The 25,147-nt window shown below is 43.5% G+C and overlaps 1 protein-coding gene across 1 annotated transcript in view; it reads right to left on the minus strand.

Moving 5' to 3' along the window:
* Window positions 1–427: 427 nt before the first annotated feature.
* The window catches only part of wnk1b (WNK lysine deficient protein kinase 1b), a 120,364-nt gene continuing 95,644 nt past the window's right edge, over window positions 428–25,147 (minus strand). Inside the window, exons 17-39 of the mRNA XM_071522325.1 lie at window positions 24,428–24,498; window positions 24,045–24,195; window positions 23,450–23,566; window positions 23,138–23,248; window positions 22,980–23,031; window positions 22,415–22,555; window positions 20,326–21,283; window positions 19,603–19,931; window positions 19,443–19,504; window positions 18,894–18,950; window positions 16,279–16,362; window positions 15,964–16,000; window positions 15,689–15,756; window positions 14,952–15,260; window positions 14,061–14,332; window positions 13,140–13,215; window positions 12,781–12,910; window positions 12,128–12,325; window positions 11,353–11,445; window positions 7,198–7,239; window positions 4,752–4,918; window positions 4,064–4,120; window positions 428–3,804 (exon numbers count right to left, since the gene is read on the minus strand). Coding sequence (XP_071378426.1) covers window positions 3,361–3,804; window positions 4,064–4,120; window positions 4,752–4,918; window positions 7,198–7,239; window positions 11,353–11,445; window positions 12,128–12,325; window positions 12,781–12,910; window positions 13,140–13,215; window positions 14,061–14,332; window positions 14,952–15,260; window positions 15,689–15,756; window positions 15,964–16,000; window positions 16,279–16,362; window positions 18,894–18,950; window positions 19,443–19,504; window positions 19,603–19,931; window positions 20,326–21,283; window positions 22,415–22,555; window positions 22,980–23,031; window positions 23,138–23,248; window positions 23,450–23,566; window positions 24,045–24,195; window positions 24,428–24,498 — 4,026 coding nt within the window. The 3' untranslated portion in view covers window positions 428–3,360. The remainder of the gene's footprint in view (window positions 3,805–4,063; window positions 4,121–4,751; window positions 4,919–7,197; window positions 7,240–11,352; window positions 11,446–12,127; window positions 12,326–12,780; window positions 12,911–13,139; window positions 13,216–14,060; window positions 14,333–14,951; window positions 15,261–15,688; window positions 15,757–15,963; window positions 16,001–16,278; window positions 16,363–18,893; window positions 18,951–19,442; window positions 19,505–19,602; window positions 19,932–20,325; window positions 21,284–22,414; window positions 22,556–22,979; window positions 23,032–23,137; window positions 23,249–23,449; window positions 23,567–24,044; window positions 24,196–24,427; window positions 24,499–25,147) is intronic.

Genomic DNA, 25,147 nt, shown 5'->3' on the forward strand with positions numbered 1-25,147 from the left:
ATGGGGCATAGGTCTTTTTTGAGAAAATAAGATTTGCAGTTTTTGTACTATGAAGAAAATACACTTTGTGAATGGTGTTGAAAGGAAAGAGAATTAACCACAATGCAGTTTACAATGGCAGCCGTTATTACTGTACCTCCACCATCCAACTGCTGCACCAACTCATTCACACTGACCTCACTGACATAACCATTTATTTCAACAACCGTGTGTCCATTTTACGTTACATTTCTATGCTTCTGACACCCCCAAACTCGACACAGCCGTCAAGAGAACAATAACATGCCGTCAACTGTGCTTACGTTAACCCAAGCCCTCGATGACCCCCCCCCCACAAAAAAAGCAACAGAAAGGATGCAAGGCACTAGTAAGTACCTCCAGTATTAAATAGAGGTACTAGGGGTCAGGGGAAGTGAGACCAAAAAAAAAAAAAAAAAAAAAAAAAAAAAAGTTTTTCAAGTACATTAAAATGGACACCATTGGTTTATACATTCACATTCATCTAACAGAACCAGAGGACAAAGGGAAAGGGAGGGTTATTTAAAGTGTCTTATATATAAGTACTGTATTAAGGAAAAAATAGCTAGCATTACTTTATTATCTAAATATCAACTATCCTGCCGTTCACTCCTGTTTATCTTTTTAAATTGGGCTTGGAGGTCAATTTACTTTCAATTCAATGAACTGAAAAGGTTAAGTGCAGTTCATTGGTAGATGGTAAGGCATTCATTTTGAATTGCGTCCTTAGTAACTGGATACAAGGACTTCTATTGAAAAGGAGCGTTTTCAATTTTCACATTTTGATGAGGATCCATTTGCTGTATGCGTTGAATTGAAAGTGAATGGACCCCAAACCGTTCTCGGTGTGTTTGCTTTTAATTCTTTGATATTTCAGCTAAAACTAACCAAACTGTCCAACATTTGCTAATAATAAACAACAATAATCACAGTGTTTCCACATCGTACAGCGATGTGTGAGTATAACAGGTCCATCGACAGAACACCTTTTTGTTTTTGTTTCTTTTTAAATAGAATAATAATCATAAACAACAATAATGATGATAATAATGTACATTTCAACCGTTTCAAACCAACCATTGAAACCAACCTAATGCTGACACTAAGATAAAGAGCTGAGGCATTAGTCTGTGAATCTATAGGTTAAATGGCTGCTACACCTCCCAACACTGTGTGTGTGTGTGTGTGTGTGTGAAGTACAGAGTCTGTTTATGTATTTACAAGAACAGAGTCTGCTCATGAGTGCGTGTGTATGTAAGTCTGTATATGTATATGAATGTTTTTGTGTTCTCAACCACTGAGTTAGTTTGTTTGTGTGTTTGTGTGTGTGCATGCCAGAGAGCAAGCTGGGGGCAGCAAGCAAAACAAACCCAACAAAACAAAACAAAACCAAAACAAATAAAACAACATAATGGAATCATCATAGCTGACATTCTAAAAATAAACAACAGAGACACAGACTGTACAGGGACTCTGATATTATTCTGATAACAAGGCCACTTTTTCACGCTGAGTTCTCAAGCTCTCATGTTGGGGCTTTTTCTAAAAGGTTTCTGCTGTTATTGCATCACATGGCAACAGAGATGTGGAGCGAGGGATGGAGGGAGAGAGAGAGGGATAGATAGAGGGATGGTAAAGAGGTGTTTGGTATCCATAGGGATCTGTCACACCCATGCAGCACACTATCAAGAGCGCACACAGCTAGTATGTTCCTTAATACTGAAGTAAACAGAGCAACAGGACACAGACATGGTGTAATTCTCTGTAATAACATACAAATACTCTCAATTTCCATCCCTCCTTCCCTCTTCATCTCCTGTCTTTCCTCCATCTCCCTCCGTCCGTGTTGGATGGTCTGTCAGAGTGAGGGGAGGATGGAGCGAATGTGACCAAGAAGAAAACAGAGGAGTAGTCGGCACGTTTCCTCTCAAGCTGACTCGTCACTGCCCTGCCAAGCCGTGGACGATGCATACTCAGCTCACTTCCATTTTACTCAAAATGTAAACGTACATTTTGCACATTCAAACTCGCAATGTGCATTCAATTCGTTGTGCTTAGAATGGATTAAGAAACTTTTTTTTAATGGTGAAACATTTCCACTTTTGGAATACTGAAGATAAGCCACTTCCTGTACTGATGGAACTGAAAGTAAATTAACACTCTTCTAAACATCTCTCCTTTTCTGCTCTCACTTGAAAACAAAGCTATTTTTCTGCCGCCATTTGCATCCCCCCTAGTAAGCATTTGGTTTTAGTTGCATTGGGGATGCAAAATAACACGATTTGCTAGCGCAAACACTGCCACTGTTTTCTTTGATTTCAGAGTAATACAACCTCTCAAGCATTGGTGTGGGTAATGTGTAGCGTTTCAAGTTGAAACTGAGCTCAACTCTAAGCAAGAAAACCCAGATGTGAAGGCTGCCTATGCTCCGCTCTGAGGCCTCGAGCTGTGTGTCCACCGGTGTCCTCTCTTTAGACTGCCAATTTCTTTTTCTCATTCAATTCAATGGAAAAGACGCACTGTTGCACATTCCCCACAGCGCTGAGAGCTTAGTATGTTTTTAGTGCTCAGAGTGAGTCAAAATATTTGAATGCTGCTGTGCTTCAAATAGATTGCCAAATAGATTGATTCAATGGCCAAACTAGCGCTTCTCACAAGCATCTGTAGCATTGGTAGCTAAAGAAGAGGTGCTTGGTGGACACAGGGGCTACAGGATGTTTTCTACAGGCTGGCCACTATACTCTTTCACTTCAACTTGATGTAACATCTCCCATCTACCACCATCTGGCAATGGTGACAGTGTGTTCTTCCAACTAAGGATCTGTTTCATTCAATTTAGAGCATGAAAAGGAACAAGTGTGACCAAGCCATAGGAGCCTTTACACCTCACATACATACAGTCATTAATACCAATCCCAAACCCTGTCAAAACCTCTTTGGCCTTGTAACATTGCACTCATGAGTCTTTTCCTTTGTCCTTGAGCGTTGGCTGGCTGTGACGAGCCCACAGTCAAACACAGCAGCAAGGGAGAGTGTGTGAACGCATATATGTGTGTGAGGGTGGGGTAACCCTCCCAGCTTCTCACACACACACACGGATGGAAGCGGAGATGAGATGCATCACACACACTGGCCGTGTTTCAGAATCCTGACTTTTCTCTCCTGATTTCTTCTTTTTTCCTCTTCTCTTCTTTTCTCTTTGCATTTCTCGAACAGGTCAGCTTCTGTCATATAACACTCCCACGGCCCTCCTCTCCTCTTAGTTCTTCCATCCTCTCCGGCCCGTTACACTCCACACCAGTCCGGTCGGGCCGTGCTTCAAACCAGCCCCGGCCCCCAGCCCTACGTGGTCCTCAGGTTGGGCCCTCCTGGGTTGCTGACCGACTTCTGCAGAGCGCTGGCCAGGTGGAAAGCCTGGAGCGGCCCTTGCCCCGAAATCTGGCCCTGTCCGCCGGCCACCGCGGGGGGGTAGGGGCCCAGGGGCTGGGAGGTGCTGACCAGGAGTGGCCCGGGCTGCGTGGGGCCCTGGTGGGCAGCGGACAGGCCGTGTGCCGGGCCAGACCACTGCGCGCTGTAGGCTGCGGTGGGGGGGTAGGGGATGAACTGGGGCAGCGGGGGCTGGGGAGGGGTGGAGGAGGCAGGCGGGTGGCACAGGGAGCCCTTGCGGACGGCCAGAGAGGTAGCGGTGGTGGGGTTGGTGGGGAGGTGGGCGGAGCCTCCCATGCTGCTGGGACACAACTGGCTGGGAGCTGAGTACTTCCTGCCCAGATTGGCTGACTGGATCACCTGGAGGGGTGAGAGGGTATTTTGGTTCAGGAGAGAGAGAGAGGATTCATTGATATGGTCACAACCATAGCTGTGCATTTTATTAGTATCCAGCAAATCCCTTTTTTTACTTTTACTTTGTTTTACTTATGTTTCTACTTCATCTGATAGCTAACACCTTCTCTCATCAGTAGATAATGCAAGGTTTCTGCTGATACTAGACCTAAGAAAGTCATGTGTGTGGGTGTGTGTGTACAGTATGGTGTGTGTTTAGTCTAACCTCGTAGCTGTGTCCCTGTGTTGGGGCCTGCTGCAGCTGTTTGGCACTCCTCTTACCCTGAAAAAAAATCCTTTTTAGTTTAATTTCCTTACCAGCAAATACATTTATTAAACATTATAATAAATCACATAATCACATTCAAAAATAAAGTTTATTATTTTTATTACATGACAAAATTTGTTTCTAAACATTAAGGATAGAAAAAAAAAGAAAGGTTTGGGGTCCTCAATCAATCTAAGGATAAGGATAATGTGCTAAAATTCACACATTGTTAGCAACTGCGTTCTGTACTACTGTCTTGTCTGTGATGTTGCCCAAAAATTACAAAAGCTTTTGCCACACACACAACAAACAAGCCAACAAGTCGATTGTGCTCAACATCAGGCAATGTTTCAATGGTTGTAGAAATGAATGGAGATCCAGCAAAAAGCCTCTGGAGTTACTGGTGGGGTAAATGCACAGTAAGAGTGGAGCCAAAAGGATATAGGACCTGGTTGAGGTTTGGGGCATCTCAGGCTAGGTTTGTTAACCAGCCACCGATTGGAGGTAAGTTTCTCTTCCTTTCTCTGTCTTCTTGGCTGGTAAGCTAACTACAGAAGCTGATGAATCATTGTAAGCCACAAGCCACTGTGGCAGGAAAGTTTCCTGTCCTGGAGACAACCTTTGCAATCAAAAAAGTTCAGCAAACCTGTGAGAGGTTCATGGCGTCTCTGGCCCAGTTGTCTACCAGTTTGTGGAGGTCGTCAGTGAATGTTCCTTTCCTCTGGTGGGGTGCTGACATGCTTTGGGGCAGAGACTGGGAACCCCCCTGGTTCTGACCTAAACCACCGCTCACTGCATTGGTGCTATTGGTCCCTGTGGAAAGAAAGAGCGAGAGAGAAGGAGAGAGAGAAAGTGAGAGAGACAGAGAGAGAGGGGGGACCATAGATAGAGAGGGAGACAGAATGAGAGGGCGGCAGAAAGAGGGAGAGAAGGAAGGAGAGGGGAAACAAAGACAATTTAGAGTTTGATACAGTGAGAAAATGAAATGGATTTTATCTGAATGAATGGGAATGCACTTCCTGTCTTGGCCATCAAATGGTGACAGAGGTTGGTCAGGACTGGGCCAGAGGTTTAGGGCAGGTAGCTTTGCCACAGCAGTCTCAGAACTAGAGAACTAGAGTTCTTAGTTGTGCTGAGGCAGATTACCATGATAAACCAGGAAGTGCCCACTCTGTCCCTTTGCATTGGAACATGGTCTGAATGCTACAGTATTACACCACAGATGGAAATATACTAATTCACTTGATATTTATCTACTCTGTAGTGGGAGCAAAGTTATATCTACATACTATGATACACAAGCAACATTTTGACACAAAGTACATGGGCAATTTTGCCTATATTTACGACAAGCACTGCTTTTAAAATTAAACCATTGTTTCTTATAGCATATTATGCTACCCACGGCAATTTTGTCCAAATTGCCAATTTCCATTCCTGCTGAAGGCAGCACTGTTGATTTGCAGTCTGTCAAACAGCTGCCCATGTGCCAGTGCCTTAGGGTGGTGACACACTGGTAATCTCTTGCTAGACAGGCAACATGCCCGGCAACATACTCCTACAAGATGCTCCTATGTGACTGAAGCACTGCTGAGCCAGCTCCTGGAGTGCTGCTGTTGATCAGAGTTACCCTGTGTACCACTGATCGTAGGGCTGCAGTTCATTCTTTGACCATCAGATGGCTCTCATGCTCTATTACAGCAGGTAGACTGCTCTTCCACAAGCCTCAGCAACATGCCATCATCTCATCAAGGCAATTTCACTGCAGGTAGGATTAAGATGGCAACTGGCTCAGAGTCAGACATCACATACAGAGAATCAGCCATACATCAGATTAATCTGGGTGCCTGGCTGTGCTTAAGTAGCCTACAGCCTCTGTTTGACATTTAGCACAACAGAGTGAGTGAACATCAAGTTCCCTAATCATATCATGTTCAAATACTGTACTTTTTCATGTAAGTACCTGTCTATGAAGACAAGAGGAAACTAATTCAGTTCAAGCTGAGATGTGAAGTATGGAAGAGTTTAAAATACTGCACTCACTGTGTTGGTGCAGAAACTGACACACACCCTCAGAGCTAGTGGTTCCCCTTGTGTGTCTTTCACAAACACACTGTTTTATCATGTCATTTAGGCCAGTGAAAGTAAATTATTTTATAAGATTTGCAGTAGTAGGCTACTCTACAAAATAATGTATTCTAGTTATTCAAATGTTAATAAAATCCAGAATATAATTACAATGCAAGGAGTTGATGCATTTCCTTTGCAGACAAAATCAAATCCAAAGCCAAGCTGAAAATAATTTGTTTGGATATGAGCTATTTCTATGATGTATTAGATTAGATTTTACATGAGAAAAAACATAATATGCAGAGATTAGCCACTCTAAACTAAGCATATGCTTGACAAAAACTGCCATGTCATGCTAACTAAAATGGAGGAAAGTAAGAATGAGGAGGCGCTGAGTCATGACTGTCTGCAGCAGCATGGAATTCTGGGGAATGGAGTCCAGACCACAAGCCATGACGAGGGAGGAGAGGAAAGGAAGGAGGCAGATGCAGCTTCCAGAGTGTTCAGGTATGTTTGTGAGTGTGTTAGTGTGTGCTTGCGTGCGTGCGTGTCTGTGTGTGTGCGCACTTGCATGTGCATGCATGTCGGAAGTTTCAATTCAGTCATTTCAGTGCTAAAATAACTCTTTCTATTTGGATAAACAAAAATGATTTACTTTCCATCATTTGTCACTTGATTTCAATGAGGAATTTCCCTCTATTATAATATCCTGCAGGACCCTTGTATCTCTAAAAAGTTTCAGGAACCGAGAAAACCTGTTTTCTATACATTTTCAACAAGTTAAAATGCACTGGTTTTGCTTGGTCCCATTGTCATGAAAAAATTAAGATACAATGTTCCTGTAGGATACTTATAATTTTTAGTGTATGAAATAACTGAATTGAGCTGATCCCTAATCTGGCAGGGGGTCAAATTTAAAATATAACGGGGATCAGAGAGCAGGAAGCAGCGTGGGGGAGAAAGTGCAAGGATGGAGGAGGGGATGGATGGAGGGAGGAAAGGCCAAAAAGAGAGATAGTTACTACAGAGCTGGTTGCAGGGGCAGACTTTTTTCACCATCTTCCCTGTGCGGCCGGAAGACAACGATTGGAGGATTGGGAGAGAGTCAGAGTTAAACCCCGCCCACAACACCCGTCAATCAAACACAATGCATTCTATTAGGACTATTAGAACTTGATGTAATCAACAAACAACGCTCTGGGTTGGGTTTCCCAAATAACATCTTCAAATTGAGATCAACATTTCCCCATTGGTCTACAATGAACCCTGAAGTTTGATGTCAGTACCTGTCACACAGTGCAAACTTAAAATGCTGGACAGCACGGTTACAAATAGAGATGCATGCATGTATGAAAGTGCATCTTTTAAATGTATAAATTAAATGTACAGTTGTGTTAAGCTTCTTTTTGCAGTGTCTTTTCATACATCATCTGTACGCTACACTGTGAGAAAGGCTGACCGAAGATGTCGAGTCACAAGACAACAACTGAGTAAGGATGCTCTCTTTGAAAAGGCCATGATATGTTGGCAACTTTCTGAGGTAGAGCAGACGGGCAATATCACCTTAAGAAGGGTTAGCTGGGAATTAATACATACAAATCAATGTGGATAACCGTTTAAGGACCAAAAGTGTAAGGAAAAACTGAAGGGTTTTAAACCACAACGTGTAACATCCGTTCTAGAAAAAGACTGCTACTGTAAGTGAAATTCATTCATCAATTCTTCAAGGCCACAGATGAGTCAATCCTAAACACAAGTATTTTGTAAGCAAAGGTCTTAAGATAATCCATGTTTAACAGTAAACCATACTGAGCTTTGCTTTAATGCCAACAATGATTTTGGACAATACTTTTTTCAAATGGTGGATATCTTTCATATCTATCATTTAGGAACGAAGCTCTTTAAACACCGTTGGTCATAACTGCTGATAAACTTGCCCTTCTACACTGCCACAAAATGTTGCCCTTGTATCATGGCTTTAGGATGCTTTTGGGTAACCAGCCCTTGGTTCTGAGGTGATTCTGAATCCTCTCTACAGCTCACTGGTCCGTTCCAGAACTGGGTCCAAAACAGGATTCAAACAGCATTCACACATTGTGTTTTAAACTGAAGATCTTTACAGTATCATGGATTTAGTGTTAATATTGTGTCACTTTACTTCCTCAGCTGCCTGTTTAACATGTTGTGAATCTCTCAGTTAAAATCACTTGGTGTAATCTCATCCTAAGACCCAGGTCTGCCTCTCTCCCCTCCTGGCTACTGTGGCAGGGGGAGGGTGAGGGAAAGAGGATGTGAGGGAGAGAGGGAGTGGAGGATAGGGAGTGAGGGAAGGAGGGAAGGAAGGAAGGAAGGAAGGGAGAGAAGTAAGGGTTTGAGCTGCAGAGGGTTCAGAAGCATTCATAAACAACCCTTCATCAAGGACAAAACAGTTTGCTAACACTACATATTATGATTATCTTCATATGACAGCACAGAAATTACAACGTACATAGTAACAGTATTTAAACAGAACTGTATTAAGCAACTGAATCATCAATCATTAAAAATAAAAACAATTTTCTATTAAAAACAACTTCATGACAGAAATCTCAAGTCATCAGGTCTGCACTTGTCTTTCCTTGTTAGTCTGCTTTTTCTCAAAGAGACAAAGATTAGACTTGGCTGCTGGACTCTGTGCAATAATTCTCAAGGACTATGTGGTACTTTTTATTGGCACCTTTTATTAATTTATTTATTTACTTATATGACTCTTTGCTTTTAAGTAATTTTGGTTTTTAACCCTGTGCATGCTGTATTACCTTATTTTATTGTGTATTGTCTCTAATCTATAGTTATATGTTAATACAGATTGTGTGAGCCACTGGACACCTGAATTTCCCCAAGGGGATGAATAAAGTATCTATCTATCTATCTATTAGGATTGGAAGCATCCAGGACTTGAAATGAACACTAACACACACATCCAAACTTTTGTCATCTGTCCTTAGCTCTTACTTCTTTACCTAGCACTTCTCTATCCTACATGATCTGTCTACCCATTTTCTGGGTGCTGTTTCTTTCACCCTTGCATTCCTTGCTATTTGTTGCTTACTGTGTCGGTTATCTGGGAACTGAAGCTTACTCTACTGTTGCCCTCACTGTAAGTTGCTCTTGATAACAGCATCAGCTAAACGCCTACAATATAAATGTAAATATAAAATGTAGCCACCAGCAAAATCACTGCATATTTTGGCTGCGGTTAGTAAGTGTCAATCCTACCAGCCGCTATGGCAGGGAGTCAACTTGTTTTCACTCAGTCGTTTCTAGTCTTAACTGCTCTCATGGCTAAGAAATAGAATTGACTGGTGAAATTCTGTGTCCTCTCACCACTCTGGCTGGTTGATGAAAAAAGTTAGTTTCATGCCATGGAAGCAACGTTATTGAATGGCCATTTGGCTGGAACACTTAAGATGGCTTCCAGAAAGCTGATTATGTTGTAATGGCAAAGGCATTACAATTTTTCAGCTTTCTGAGCCTCATGCACTGTCCACACAGGAAACAATGTGAAAACACTGTGACAACATGAAGCTTTCCATGATAACCATTTAAGGTGTACATGACACACCAGGCTGTCCTTTCTATCCATTATAATTCTATTATTAGAAATGTGTTTTTGACGATGATATTTAATGCAGCCTGCAGGGCACAAGGTTGACACTGGATGTGAAGTTGTGAAGCGGATCGTTTGCTGAGGAAGACTATGTCGAAAGAAAGAAAGAAAGAAAGAAAGAAAGAAAGAAAGAAAGAAAGAAAGAAAGAAAATTTGAAAAGAAACACAACTAGAGAGAAAGTAAGAGAGAATTACAGAGATAAAGACAGGAAGAGAAAGTGAGGACGGAGAGCTTGAAAGGAAGTGATGATGACTGTAGGAAGCTCTGGGATGTGAGGAAGATGATCTTTATCAATCTAGTAACTGTATGAACTAATCAATCAGAATGGGGTAGTCAATAGCATAGTCAATAGCATACTACTGACTATGCTAGTACTGGGAGAGTGAGCTTAATATATTCTTTTTTTGCTGATGCCTTGTGTGCATAATGAATTCCACATTAAAAAAAACGTAAGTAAATTAAAATAAAAAACAGCCAATCAACGTCTGATTTCAACTTCTAAAGTCAGATCTACAGTCAACAGTATTTGGACAGGGAGTAAATCCTATCTAATGATGTCTTAAATTCAGTGTTATATGAATTTAGTATTACACTAAAGTAGAGGGCTGTCTTTACTGGCTGCAAGTTTAACCCACATTAAAAGAACCCTGCAAACATACACAACTTCAGCTCAATGTCCCAGTAACTGCACTACTGACTACATACTGTTATGAAGAAATGTCTGCAGGTATGAAACAAAGCATGTGAATGAAATACATAAAGGTTACTGATCAGTGTGTATATCGTCTGTGTCCTGTAGTAAACTCATATCTCTCATTTTACCCTTTGTCTTCTGTCCCTAAAAGCAGTCATCATCTCCCACATGCACAATGAGGATGTATGGAAGGTTAACTAACACCATTTAACATTGAAACCAATCAGCAGCTGAATATTGATAAATTTGGGCTGTGTGGCTGGTAACCAACAATAATTTAGAGGCCTTGTTCTATTCTCGAAATCTTGTTTGGCTGGTAAAATGGCCACTATGGCCAGTGGATAAAATTATTTTTTTCTGTCCTGATTAGGATATTGACAACACTTTGGCTTCAATAGATAATTTTTGGGAAATCTGGGCGGTAAAGTGAACAAGTAATGCTCCAATCCTCAGCAACTACTGTCTACAACAAGGTACTTCACCCCTAACTTCTGCAGTGGAGCTGCCCAGTGTCCACCATTAGAAGACTGTGGTTGTACTGGACAGCTCCCAGGTGTGAAAGAGTGTAAGTGTAAGAACATGCTCAGCGAATTCTCCCTGGATTAATAAAGCTATTCCTACAAATTCCTGAAAATCTGACTTTTTGGAGACACAAGATTTCTGCAGGACACTGGTGATATCAGAAGCACAGGATCTTTCTCCACCAAAGAATAAGACCCACGGGAAGACAAGATGATACCGTGACTTGACGGATATAGGAAGAAAAAATGAGAACAAAAGTAAGTAAGGAAGACAGGTAAAAGAGAAGAGCAAAGAAATAAAGCGTTACACACAAAGAGCCAAGCAGGGCGTACTCAGAAAGCGCGTCCTCCTGCCGCCAGGCTTGAAGGCCAAACGCTCCGAACCCCAGCTGAACTTTACACAGCCTGAAGAGAGGGAGGAGGGAGAGAGAGAGAAGGAGGGGGGCAGGAGAGAGGGATGAAGAGGTAGAGAAACGGAAAGAGAGGGGGGGGGGGGGGGGGACAGAAATAAGGAGAGAGGGGGAAGGAGAAAAATGGAGAGAGCAAGAGTGGGAGAGAAAGAGGGGGTAGAGAAATTTTGAGAGGAGAAGAGGGAATGAGAGGAGAAGGAGAGCAAGGAGAGAGACAGAGGGAAGAGAAAGAGCAAAACAGGGAAATGTAAGGAAAGAGAGAAAGAGACAGAGAAACGAAAAGAAGAGGGAAAGACAGCGATGGAGAGGGAGGGAAAGAGACACAGGTAAAGGAATACACAGGAAGAATGTAACAGTCAGTTAGCCATCACACTGCTTAACATAGAGAGAGACAGAGAGAGAAACAGAGAAAGATAGAAAGAGAGGTGAGGAGTGTGTTGCTGTGAGGGAGTGAAGGTAAACCCACTGCATGCATTTGTCTTTGTCTGCATGCATCTGTGTGTGTGTTGTACAGAGGAAAGTGTTGTATTTACCGTTGGGTGTACAGAGCTTGAAAAGGAGCGGTCTAAGCTCAAGGTTGAACATCGGTCGGACATTGTATTCATGAATTGATCTGTTCTTTAGGTATTTTTTGTGGTGGGGTAGCTACAGTCTGGGACTCGCAGAGCCAAGCCTACCTGGGGTGGGAGCGCACAGGCTGGGCACGGACAGCGCCGCCTCGCTGGTGTAGGCCGAACACAGGTTGTCGCTGGAGGGAGAGGGTTTCAGGGGCTGGAGCAGAGAGCTGCTGCCTGAATCGGCTAACCCTCCTGGGGTTAACAGAGCCAGCTGGCCGGGGTAGATGGTGGGGACGCTCTGGGCGGATAAAGTGCTGCCTGGAAATGGCACAAGGCAGAGGCAAGAGAGGACAGGACAGGAAAGACAAACCACAAAGAGGACAGGCACACACACACACACAAAGAGAACAGACAGATACACACCCAACCACCCAAACACACACACAGACCCACATACCCACACACAGAGAAGACAGACAGGGAAAGCTGTCAGAAATCTTCAAGCTCCAAGCCTGCTAGAGCGTAAACCCACATGCATGTATAACCAAGCAGATGAACACACACACATATATGTGCACATGCATGCACAACACAGACACGGTTGAACGTTAGGGTAAATGTTTGATACTTTGACCAACCTGGCTGTAGTGGACTCATTTTAGGATTACATGATTAGGGTAAGTATTTTGTACTGTGACCTACGTGGCTGTGGTGAGTTACTGTTTAGACATACAGGGTTAGGGTTAGTGTGAATGTTTGGAACTAGAGCCTACCTGGCTGTAATGGACTCTTGCTGCCGTGTGTGGAGCTGGTTCTGGAGGATTTGGAGGATTTGCTCTTGGTGGGTCGTCTCCTCCTGCCAGCCAAGGCGACTACTGGAGGGAGAACTGCAGCCGGAGGGACCTGCACACAGACAAAAGGCTTAGTGGTTCCCATACAGATACTGAACTAGGCAATTAAAGTGACTCATACATAATTGTGCAAATAACATGTTAAAGATACAATGTATATGTCATGATATAATATTGTATTCTTAGGAAGATTATAATCATCTTCTTAAACTGAAAAAAGCCTCAGTTTTGATGTTTCTATGTGGAAATCCTTGACATCGGCCACATGCTGTTCCAGTTACCTTTCCCAGCCTGGTGAAGAGACAGTCAATCTCCTCTTTCTGACGGCAGTGGAGGGCCTGGATCTCACGCATGTGCCTGGTGGAGGAGAGAAAGAGGCGAAAGATGGAATAAAAAAAAAAGAGGAATGAAATACAGAAAGACAAAATGAAAAAAAAAAAAAGACATAATAAAGGAGGGAAGAGAGGAAGAAAGGAAAAAGAAGGAAAGAAAGAAAGAAAGAAAGAGAAAAAGAAAAGCGAAAGAGTGAAGGAGAGAGAAGAGCCTACTTTTCTCAGAAACACTGAACATCCCTCTTCAAGGAGAGGAGAAAAAGAAGAGGCGAAGAGGTAGAAAGAGGAGGAGGAGGAGGAGGAGGAGTAGTGAAGGAAAGTGGGTGGTTAACCTCATTTTTGAAGAACAGGAGAGGTGAAGAAGGAGAAGAAGAGGAATAAGTAAAAAATGAGAGCAGAACCTATTTTTCTCTTAGGCAGTTGACCTCCTTTAAGGAGCGGAAAAAGAGAAAGAGGAGGAGATAGCAGAGGGAAAAAGAAGAGGAAACAGAGCAGAGCCCACCTTTCTAGAGATGGTTAACCTTACTGAAAGAGAAAAGAGGGAGAAGAGGAGAGGGAGAAGAAAACGAAGAAAGGAGAACAGAACCCATTTTTCTCCAAGGCAGTTAACCTTATTAAACGAGAAGTCAGGGAGAGGAGAAGAAAAAGTAGAGAGGAGAGCAGAACCTAATTTTCTCTGGGGTGGATGGGAGAGAAGAAGGAAGAACAGGAGGAGGAATATGGCAAAAATAAGAGCAGAACCTATTTTTTACACCAACCCTGAGGCTGGGTGGGGAGATTCTTTCTTCATCTCCCTGCTGAAGGAGTAGAAGGGAAATGAGGAGGAAGAGGAGGAGGAGGAGGAGGAGAAGGAGAAGGAAGGGAACTTACTTTTCTCTGAGGCGGCTGACTTCCCTTTTGAAGTCCTCGTCCTCGAACTCGGAGTCGTTGTCACTGCTGACGTAGGAGTTGTTGAAGGAGTTGTTGTTGAGACTCGGCAGAGAGGCTTTATGAGTGGAGTCTGGACTCACGATGGACTCGGGCCCACTGGGTCCGTTAGCAGCCTGAGCAGCGGGTGGCGGGCTCTGCCCAGCCTCGGAGCTCTGCTCCTGGGCACGACTGACTGAGAATCTCCCCACCCTGGCCTCAGGGTTGGTGGTGACCTGGATTAAAAGAACAAATTATTGGATGAATTAATGAATGGATAGAATGAGTGACAAAGGAAGGGGGCAGGGAGGGAGGAAGGAAGGGGGGGAAGGAAAGGTGGAGGAAGGGACAAAAAAGAGAAGTGAGGGATGGGGCAGGAAGGAAGGGAGGAAAGAGAAGGGAGAGAAGGATGGGAAGGAAGGACATAAATGAAAGGGTGAATATATGAACAAATGGATGAATAAATATATGAAAATAACAGAAACAGTGAGCTCTTACAGTATCTGCGTAACAACGCAGGTTCAGATGTTCTGGATTTGGTTTCACATTCATTGTACAGTACAGAGCCAAAACATCTTAATATTGTCATTCACATCATTTTGTCAACAAAGGTCTTCAGATATTTACTGTCCTTACTAAAAGCAACACAATTTGGTTTTTACCAAATTGTGAATCTCTCAATTTGGAACAAATTGAATACTTTTGGAGCTCACTGCAACTTTACAGATAAACATGATATAAGCTATTCAATGGGTGTATTTTAAGTTTGGGTAGTCAGAGCGGGAATGAAACCCCTATCTGGCTGTTAGTACTATGATCTACCTGTTAAACTACAGGAGCGGAAACAGCAAATACCTGAAAGCGTCCGATGGTAGTGGTGGGCTTGGGGGAGGGGCAGGGAGAGGTGTAAGGGGAGGGGTGGTGGGACCCCCCCAGAGTTCTTTGGGAGAGAGGACAGGGGGGTCCATCCACCACGTCTCCACCTCCTTCTCCTCCCCCTCTCAGAGGAGACAAGGAGGCCTTGTGCAGCGTGTTCTCCGGGCTGGAGAGACTGGAGGAGGAGGAGGAGGAGGAAGAGGACGAGGAGGAGGAGGTGGAGGAGGTGGAGGAGGATTCAGTGCAGGCGGGGCGGTGGACAGCAGGCTCATCAGCAGCCAAGGAGACCTAACCAGAGGGAGGGGTGGAGGGAGACAGCGGAAGGTGAAGGGGAGAAAAGGGAACGAGACAGATAAACATTTTACTTGACTGTTGCCATTGAACTGTTTAACAGAATTCCCAGCGTGGCTTTTACATGACTTTCCATAACCGTCGGACAACATACATGACCTAAAATTTTATTCCTTCCTTTTTATCCAAAGTGGGAACTCTGGGTTTAAATATCCAGAAAACAATCTACGGAGGTTTTTCATTACAAACAAATGCAAATTCAGGTGAAAAAGCGTAAATATCACGAACTGACTGTGAAAACTTCTTAAACTTTTTCAGCCTGGGACGCAGTGAGAAATGTATTCTCTCGCCCTAGGACCCAGGACTGTGCAAGCGCACAGATACTTGTGTATGTTTTATAGTGTGAAGAAAAAGCTGATTTTTACCTGAAATCTCCCCAGTTTGATTCCACCTGGAGGAGAGGTCACTGTTTCCTCCTCTAGAGAGAAGGGAACTGGAAGACAGACAGCAGATACATTAGACAAACAGACAGACAGACAGACAGACAGACAGACAGACAGACAGACAGACAGACAGACAGATAGACAGATAGATAGATAGATAGATAGATAGATAGATAGATAGATAGATAGATAGACAGACAGACAGACAGACAGACAGACAGACAGACAGACAGATAGATAGATGGATAGACTCATACTTGGTTGTCCTCCTGAAGGCATGCCAGTGTGAGAGGCCTGGGGATAAAATGGAGAGAGGAAAAAATAGGTTAGCAGGGCCGTCACAGTGTCAATCAATCAGTATACAGTATGTCAATACAGTATATACAGTATGTCAATATGAGCTACCAGATGCACTGTAACAGCCTAACACAAACGGACATACACACACATAAATATATGCTCTCCGTCTCTCTCTCTCACACACACACACACACACACACACACACACACACACTCCCTATTAGTTTCTTTCTTTCTGTGTGTGTAAGTGTGTGTGTAATGTGTGTGTTTACCTGTGTGTGTGTGCTGACAGGAACAGTCTCAGGGCTCAGCGCTCTCCTCAGCTGGGCGTCCAGGTCCTCTAGAGGCTGTTGGGACTGGAGACAGACAGACATAGTGTTAGATATTAGATACACATACGCACTCACACACATAAGCGGTCTCACACACACACACACGCACGCAGACTTGTGCCAGTGCGTTTGAGCAGAAACACAAGCACAGAGCACCCACACACACATATGCGTAGACATACAAAGGTCAGTTTCCACATACGTCAATGTTTGCTCACATAAAAACACATTCATATGGTTTGAACTTGGCACTCATGGAGTCAGACAGCATGTAAGGTCTGTACTGTTATACCCTGATCCAAATTACCATGATCAAACAAGTAAACATGTTGTCCTCCACAAATGATGCAGGCACCCCTCAGTGAGAAGATGCATCATCTATCCAAGTTTCATCAAAATTGGACCGGAGTTGCAGCAGTTATGGTCTTTCGAAGTTTGAGATTTTGACTTTAAATTATAGCGCCCACGTCAGGCCAATCTGTGTAATGTTTTTAAAAGCCAGAACACGGTGCCAAAAGCCATCAGCCCTCCAAGTTTTGTCAAAATCAGACCAGTGGTGTCTGAGATACTCCCACCGCCACACACACACACATACACACACACACACATACACACACAGGTAAAATGGCATAGAGGGCATACAGGGCCGTGCATTCTCCTGAGCATTTCAACTGCAATTAAAAAAAGAAATGATTAAAATCAAATCCTTTGTGAGCTTCAGCTACGACTGGATTATCTTAATCAAAGAGGACAAGTCTCTCCCATGTGAGTTACATAAGAGACGAGAAATGACTGTCGGTAACTTGGCAGCTCAGATTTTTCGTAAGAGAACTACAGGTCATATCTCTATTGAGCATGCTGTTCTGGTTAAATGGAGGGGTCTATTTTTAGATCGCAGCATTCACAGCCACGACAAAACAGTCTGGACATTTAAGCCAGCTTCGGCTCACTGTCTCTCTGCCCTCAAGTACCCTGTTCTGGCAGCCTGTCTGTCTGCTCACTCCCTCTCTCTGTCCAATCCTGCTCCCATCTCTCTCCCTCGCTCTCTTGATCTCTCTCTCTCTCTCTGATTCTCTCTCTGCTGCATCCCACTTGCTCTTTTTGCCTCTGTCATTACTCCTGTCTAATATTCTCTCTGACCATCGCCTATCTTTCCCTTCCCATCTCTTCTGCCTCTCTCAATCTTGCTGATCTCTGCCTCGCCTTCACTTTAAGTAAAGGCATTTACTTAATTGGGGGGGGGGGGGGGTTCTTGAGGCCAAATGGTTTTATAGGCTGCTTGAGTTTTTTTATTTGTTTTTCTTTCTTCAGTGATTTATCATCCAGGGTTAGTTTTTATTGGATGTAGACATACAGTTATTTGTAACTGCTGTAGTAATATGCTTAACAACAAAAGAGATACTGTATAAACTGTAAGGTTTTTCTTAACTTTTTTAAGGTAAGATGAAAATTTAACAATACCCACAGCAAACTATCTTTGTAATTTTTTATCTCCTGAAATCTCTGCTAAAATGAATGGTAAAAGCATTTCCTGTAACTTCGGTACAGACGGGACAGTGCTCTATGAAAAGGAAAAGTCATCATGTCACCCTCTGGTTACGTTCAAAGCTCAGTACGAAAGGCTTGATGTAATTACAAAGATCCTAAAATTACATACGGCATCCTTTCTTGATTGAAATGACTGACAAAATTGAGTTTTTACATTTTAATCACAATGTGTGCAATGAACTTTTAAGGTTATAGTTTATAAGCTCATTTAAAACACCACTCTTCTGGTAAAGCTCATGAAGGTAATACTTCAAGAAAAAGTATTTTCTATTTGTCAGTTGGAAAATGAATGGGGATGGTTTTAGGAATGAACACATCTAGCAGGAGTGCTAGTCATCACTTTCCCTACCCAGAACTCAGAAGGCTAGCAGCTCTATCCGAAAGTTCATAAACCCACTATATACCATTTTCAGTATACTAGCTACTGCCTACTAATAAATTATTATTTTCAGTATGCTATCTACTTTCTACTATTTAGAAGTCTGCCTACTAATTGAAAGGACTTTTCAGAATACTAGCTAAGAGCATTTTGAATTTAACACTAATAAAAATAAGCCAATTGCAGCACACACCATAACCACAGATGCTGATATTTCATTATCGATTAAGACTGATGATACTAGTTTATATTTATGTATGTCCACTGCAAGCTATGTAGCAGTATGCATTAGAAAGATAAAATGTAGTATGCTCTATGAGCTTTGACACATAGTGAGTCAGATAGCGAGAGGAAAACAAATATCTTTGCCCAGGGCAGAAGTGTACCGTCCAATACCCATACTGGCACAGTAAAGTATGCTTTTTATTTGTTTTACATGCAACTCAGTTTGGTATGGGTATGTTAGAAGCCTGCTATATTATACCAGGTACTATATACAGGTACAAAATGGTATTGATACCGTACCATATACATACTGAGCCTACTATGGTTAGTAGGCTCAGTATGACACAGTACTGTACTCATGCAATGGAAAAACTGAAAACTGTTAAAAAAGAGAAAAAAACACCTGTATTAGACAGGGTCCAGGGAAGGATGGCAGGAGTTCTGAAGAAGGAGAACTGGCCTAAACCCAGAGACATGAGAGAGAGTGAGAGCGAGAGAGCGCGAGAGAGAGAGAGAGAGAGAGAGAGAGAGAGAGAGAGAGAGAGAGAGAGAGACAGAGAGAGAGAGAGAGAGAGAGAGAGAGAGAGGAGAGATAGAGGAGGAGAGGTAGAGGAAGTGATAGCGAGAGATAGACAGAGAGCAAAGCATGATGTTCATTTAGGAAAATGTTAGAAATGTCCATGCCAGATGGTCTGATGTGAAGAAAGTTAGTAGAAATGGTTTGGAACACCTATTAAATAAGTGATAAACAAATTATCTGTGGCTTCTTAACCTACATCAGCCTCTAGTAAATACTGTGGATGACTATTTGGCAAATAAAATCTTTGATCGTTTTAATGTCAATGTCACTGATCTGCTCTATGACAATAGAATGAAACTATTACTACTTCTTGTGGTATTACTAGATCTATAAAAATAATATTGCTATCTACTGCCAGACTGCATCACTCACCGGTACTCTGGATAGGGGGGTTTTGGATGGAGTGGTCTGGCCGTAGGATGAGGCAGGGATGACTGTGGAAATTGAAATTATGAAGTTTTATAACTGTCGAAAACATTGTTAGAAAAACACAGTCACCCTCACGCTAACACACACACATTCCTCCACCTACCGGTCTGAGAAGGGGTGGAGCTAGGTGTTCCAGGGCCCTGGATGGGGGCAACTGACCCCAGTGACCCCAACGCTAGGCTGGAAGGGGGCAGAGGAGAGCTGGCCGCTTGGCTGGAGCCGGGCGTGGCGACAGAAGTCGTGGAGGTAGAGGGGGGGCCGATTGGGGACGAGGTACCTGCCACGGGGGCTCCTGAGGCCGGGTCAGCAGCTGAGAGGTCTCCCTGGGCAGAGGGCACCACTCCACCGAGGTCCATGAAGAGGGAACGCAGCTTCTTATCCAGGGTGTGGATGTCGTCTGCTTTGCCCTGGGACTCAGTGAATGCCTCACACCTGATAATGATATTATTATTATTGACATTATTGTTATTATGAGTTGGGGATGGTGTCTTCATTGCAGCGGTATTGGGGAATGTCATAAGGGAATCTCGAATCAGAAAAATCTCCCAAATAGGACAAAATGAATGCATAAAGTAGCTACTGCAAAGCTACTACACTATAACTTTTGTTGCCAGCATTAGAATACAAATAATTTCACTGACATATAATGATGAGAAAATACAGCATATTGAGCTGTAATTAATGACCACTTTAAATTTGAGTACTTACTAATTTAGTCAGCCTAGTGAGCAATATATTGCCAGTATCTGTTTTCTGTACACATAGATAGATAATTGCCTTTGGACTGGCACATCATGAGTAAATGAAGACATCAAACACATCTCACCTTGCATCACATTCCCCACAGTGGGTGTGGGTCTGCCCAGGCAGGGCTGCGGTCTGTGGCTGGGAGTGGACCAACGCTGGCTGCACCACAGGAGCACTGGTGGTCACAGGCTGGAGCCCCACAGAGGAGGAGGAGGAGGGGGAGGAAGAAGAGGGAGGGGGCTGGGAGGAGGCCGAGGGAGCGACCTGTGGGCCTGGGATGGCAGTAGTGGGGATGACAGCGGAGGAAAGAGAGGGAGGACAGGAGGAGGAGGGAGAGATGGAGGCACCTTCACTCACCAGAGGGGTGGAGGAGGAGGGATGAGGAAGGGAGCTGATAGGGGGAAGGGTGGGGGTGGGAGAGGGGGAGGTGATGGGGGTTGCGGGGATGCTGGAGATGCTGGCCGGAGGCGAGGTGGAAGATACTGATGCAGTGCTGACAGCAGAAACTGCTGTTTGGGACTGTGGGAGGGGGCTCTGGGTCTGAGTGAAAGCCTGGGGCTGGATTTGTGCTTGCCCCTGGACCTGCGCCTGTCCCTGGGGTTGACACGCAGCCTGAACCCCTTGTTGTGTGGGTCCTTGTGGCAGAAGGATGGGCTGATTCACCATAGGAGGAGGAGAGGAGGTGGACCCAGGAGGGGTTAGACAGACAGAGGGCACAGAGGCGGAGGTGGAGGAGGAAGGGAGGGGAAGGGAGGCATCCAACGCTTGCTCCTGTGCCTGGGTTAGATTAGAAGAGACAGGGCCAGCGGTAGCATCTACCGCAGGAGTGGATCCATTGGTTCCACTGGACTGTGACGGGACAGAGGCAGCTACAGGCTGTAGAGAAGGCAGGGTGGAGTGGATGGAGGCTGGGGCGGTGCTGGGTCCCGGGTCGTACTGATTCTGGCTCTGTTTGATCTGTGAGAAGGCTTGCTGCAAGCTGATTGCTCCGGCAGACTGGGATAAACCCAAACCTTGGACTGGAGTCTGAGATGGAGCTGGAGCTGAGACTGGAGCCGCTGGAAAAACAGAAACACTGTTTGAATCCACAAAGCCCATCCTCTGTCATTGTCAGACAGTCCTGGGCCACAGAGTATCCACAAATACTTTTAAAGATTTGTTTAATGTAGTGGTAAATCTAGATGGGTGAGGTTTGCCACATAGGACAATACAAAGACTGCCTGACACTTAAGACATAGTACATAGACACGCACTCCAAACACTCCTAACTCAAATTGTTAATGTTAATAAAAGAGGTTATAAAGAGCCAAAAAGTCAAAGAACTCTTAATGCTAAATATGCTATGCATCTCCCTCTGTGTCTGTAGATCTAGAGAGTAATCAAAGAAAGCAAGATCTTGTCTCCATGTCATCTCTTAAACTAGAACAAATGTCTAACTGTTCGTAAAAGATTAGCCGTCTCTTCAAGGCTGTTTTCGAAGCCATTGCATTATTGCTTATTTTTGAGCAATAATGTTTGAATACTATGTAATTCACAATCATGGCTGTCTTTGAAAACATGACATAACATGTTTTTCTAATATTTTGATACAATAATGGTTAAATTCCATGTGTGTCACAAGAACAGATATTTATACTCCAGAAGATCCTATGGCATCAATTTAAATAAACACGTTATTGCATTTGGACAGGAACATTTGGACATTTTCCTCTAAAAGCATTATGGCTTAATCAAATTAGAGTGTGTGAGTGAATGTGTGTGTGTGTGTGATTGAGTACACTGTGATTTAGTGTGTGTGTGTGTGTGTGTGTATTCCAAGTCTGAAGTTAAAGTTTGCTAGTTGTCATTGCAGCCTTCTGCCAAACATTAAGAGCATTTGGCTGGCAGCAATTGTTCATTTCCTGCACCCAAAGCAAACTTAAAAGACTTCTTTGACATTTAGATTTTTAGCTGTGTCCTGGGATTTAAGGGAGGGATGCTATCGATGTGAGCAGCAACAACAGCAGTACTCTTGTTATATGGGAACTCATCAGAAATAGAACGGCGACCCATTTTGGATCTCAACCCATAGATTAAGAAACTCTGCTTTACTCAACTGTATCAGAAAAGTGGGGACAGGGAAGGTGTTGTAAAAAGGGGTTAAAGGATCTCACAAACACAATCCTTACCTGTATCGACAGCAGATGCTGGGACAGGAGGAGGAAAGGCGGTAAGGAATTGTTCCTTCAGCCTGGCTTCAGGTACTGGGCTGACGATGAACTTACGACCCGCTGAATGGACCACTTGGGCCGTGGCACTGGGAGGGATGTCTGAGGAGAGAGGGAGGGGACATAGCATTGTGATCTATCAATCTCCCACTTTTTCAGGCTGGAAACCCCACGTTTCAGTTGATGTTGGTCCAGATAGGACTGGTGTTTTTAGATACAGGTGTATACAGAAGTGAGAAACTACAGGTGAGGAAAAGCAGTGGAAGAAGAGAAACCTACGATCAACTAATACTGATTCTAATAATAGTGCTAGTTCTACTACAACTACTATTACTATTACTACTACTAATAATAATAATGATAATACATTCTGTGACTATACTAATTACTAATTATTAATTGCATTAAATAACAGTGAAATTTTACTATTCTTCATTTAGGTGGAGATCCCGAGGGCCACTGGAAGTCATAGACCGTTATGTTGGGAAACAGAGTATCTTAAGCCATGTGCATTTTTTGTTTTTACCTGGCATGGGGGTAGATATAGCAGGAATCTGCTGCTCCATGGCACCTGCCATCTATAGACCAATCAGAGAGGAGATGTTACGTTTCGGACCAATGGGAATGGAATAGAACAGCGGTTCCAGAAGAAAGAAATAAAGAATCAGTCTGCTGTGTATTTACCTGGCTGTTTGTGTCTCTCTCCAGGCCTTTCTCATCTGCGTTCTCTATCACCTCTCTGACCTGCTCGATAAAAGACTCCCTCTCACTCTCCAGGATAAACTCACTCTGGACCTGGACACACACACACACACACACACACAGAAACACCAATGGATCACAAGCTGGGTTTTTGGCACATCTGGGTATGTGTGTTTCTGAACGTGTATGTGACAGAGAGAGAACAAGGCCAGAAGAGAGGAGACAGTCAGAGAAAGAGTACATGAAGGAGGGAGGTAGTGAGGGAGAGAATGAAAAGAGAGACCGTGTGTATACCATGATCTGAGCTATCTCCTCGGGGTTGTCTCCGTCCAGATCGAACCTGAAAGTCACCATCTTTCTGTTGTGAGTCTCCAGCTGACACTCTGCTACCCGGTCTCCTACTTTAGAGATCTACAGACACACAACACACACAAGTACACAGAGAGAGAGAAAGAGACAGAGGGAGAGAGAGAGAGAGAAAGGGAGAGAGAGAGAGAGAGAGAGAGAGAGAGAGAGCGAGCGAGAGAGAGACAGAGAGGGAGGGAGAGAGGGAGAGAGACTTAATTTTCACTTTGTCTCTGTGTCACTCATGTTAGAGATGAGGGAAGGGAGTCTGGTCTCATACTGTGAATGACTTACAGTATGGGGCAGTTAAATTATCAGCAATATTACCAGTTTCTTTTAATACCTGTTGGCATTATAGGGTTATTGACTAATTAACAAAACTAAATTCTATTAAAAATTAAATCTAAAAGTGTGTGGTTTGGATAGGGATATACAAACGTGTATGTTTTATGCTTTTTTCCCTTTGTTTTCCCTTCACTTAACAATGACAAAGACTACAGGGGATTTCTTTTTCAATAATGAATATCTATGCATGTGCTCTTACATTGAGGACATTGAGCTTGGCCTTGCCGGTCTTCTCGTGACGTGATCGACTTCGTACGGAGCGTCTCTGGTGTCTTTTGGTGGAGCGGCCTTCGTGGCGACCTCCTCCTCCCTCATTCCCGTCACTCAGCCCTGACGTCTCAGAGTGGCCACTGAGATACAGAGGTGGAGGAGGGGTGGAGGAAAAAGATAATAAGATAAAGACCGAAAAAGAGGCAGGTGCAAAATTGAATGAGAAAGGCACACAAAGATTAAGAGATCAAGAAATGACATTTTGTTAATCAATTGATTTCACTTGATCAAAAAGCCAATATCTAACTAAGAGAACATTTGAAGAATGTGGCATCAGCTTACTGTGTGTATTAGCTTGTGTGTGTGTATTACCTCTCCATAGATGAGGGCACTTGAGGCGGCTGTAGCTGAGACTGGGACTGCTCTAGAAGCTGAGAGGCAGGCTAAAACACACACACACACACACACACACACACACACACACACACACACGCACACCACAATCAACATGATCGTCATCTCCGCAATCATCACCATCATCATCATCATCATCATCATCATCAGGGAAATGTTGAGGGAGGAAAATATAGCAGGAAAGCAGAAAATATAAGCACCAGAGAACAAAAGGAAGAGAGAATACTGTGAATAGATAGCAAGTAATCTCTTCATGTCTTCAGTGTAACATGAACAGAATTGGGACCAACTACAGTAGAATTGTGACTAAAAAAGAATTAAAACTAGAACTTTGAACTACAAAAAGAACAAAACAAGAACTGCCACAAAAAAAATTTGAAACTGTATCATATTCATAAGACTCGCATCTCCAATAAAGGCATGCAACCTAAAGCACTTATGGCTGCAAATATGGAACAATGCTCTCCATAAAACCATAGTGAAACATTTGAAACATCAGCTGAAGGAAAATAACCAGTTACTCAGTAACGTCCATAGAAAGCAAATGTGGCGCCAACATGGCTGCCACTGAAAACCCTGAAATGATCAAACTCTTAGGATATAGAGGTAACTAAGTGACAAGTCAGGTTTGAATCCAACTCAAGACTTTTGCGTCACCTCATTCACATTCTCCTATGT

Source organism: Centroberyx affinis, unplaced genomic scaffold (genome assembly GCF_046629955.1).
Source record: "Centroberyx affinis isolate AG114_WGS23_722 - 3 ecotype Tasmania unplaced genomic scaffold, CSIRO-AGI_Caff_v1 ptg000976l_1, whole genome shotgun sequence".
Taxonomy (NCBI): Eukaryota; Metazoa; Chordata; class Actinopteri; order Beryciformes; family Berycidae; genus Centroberyx; species Centroberyx affinis.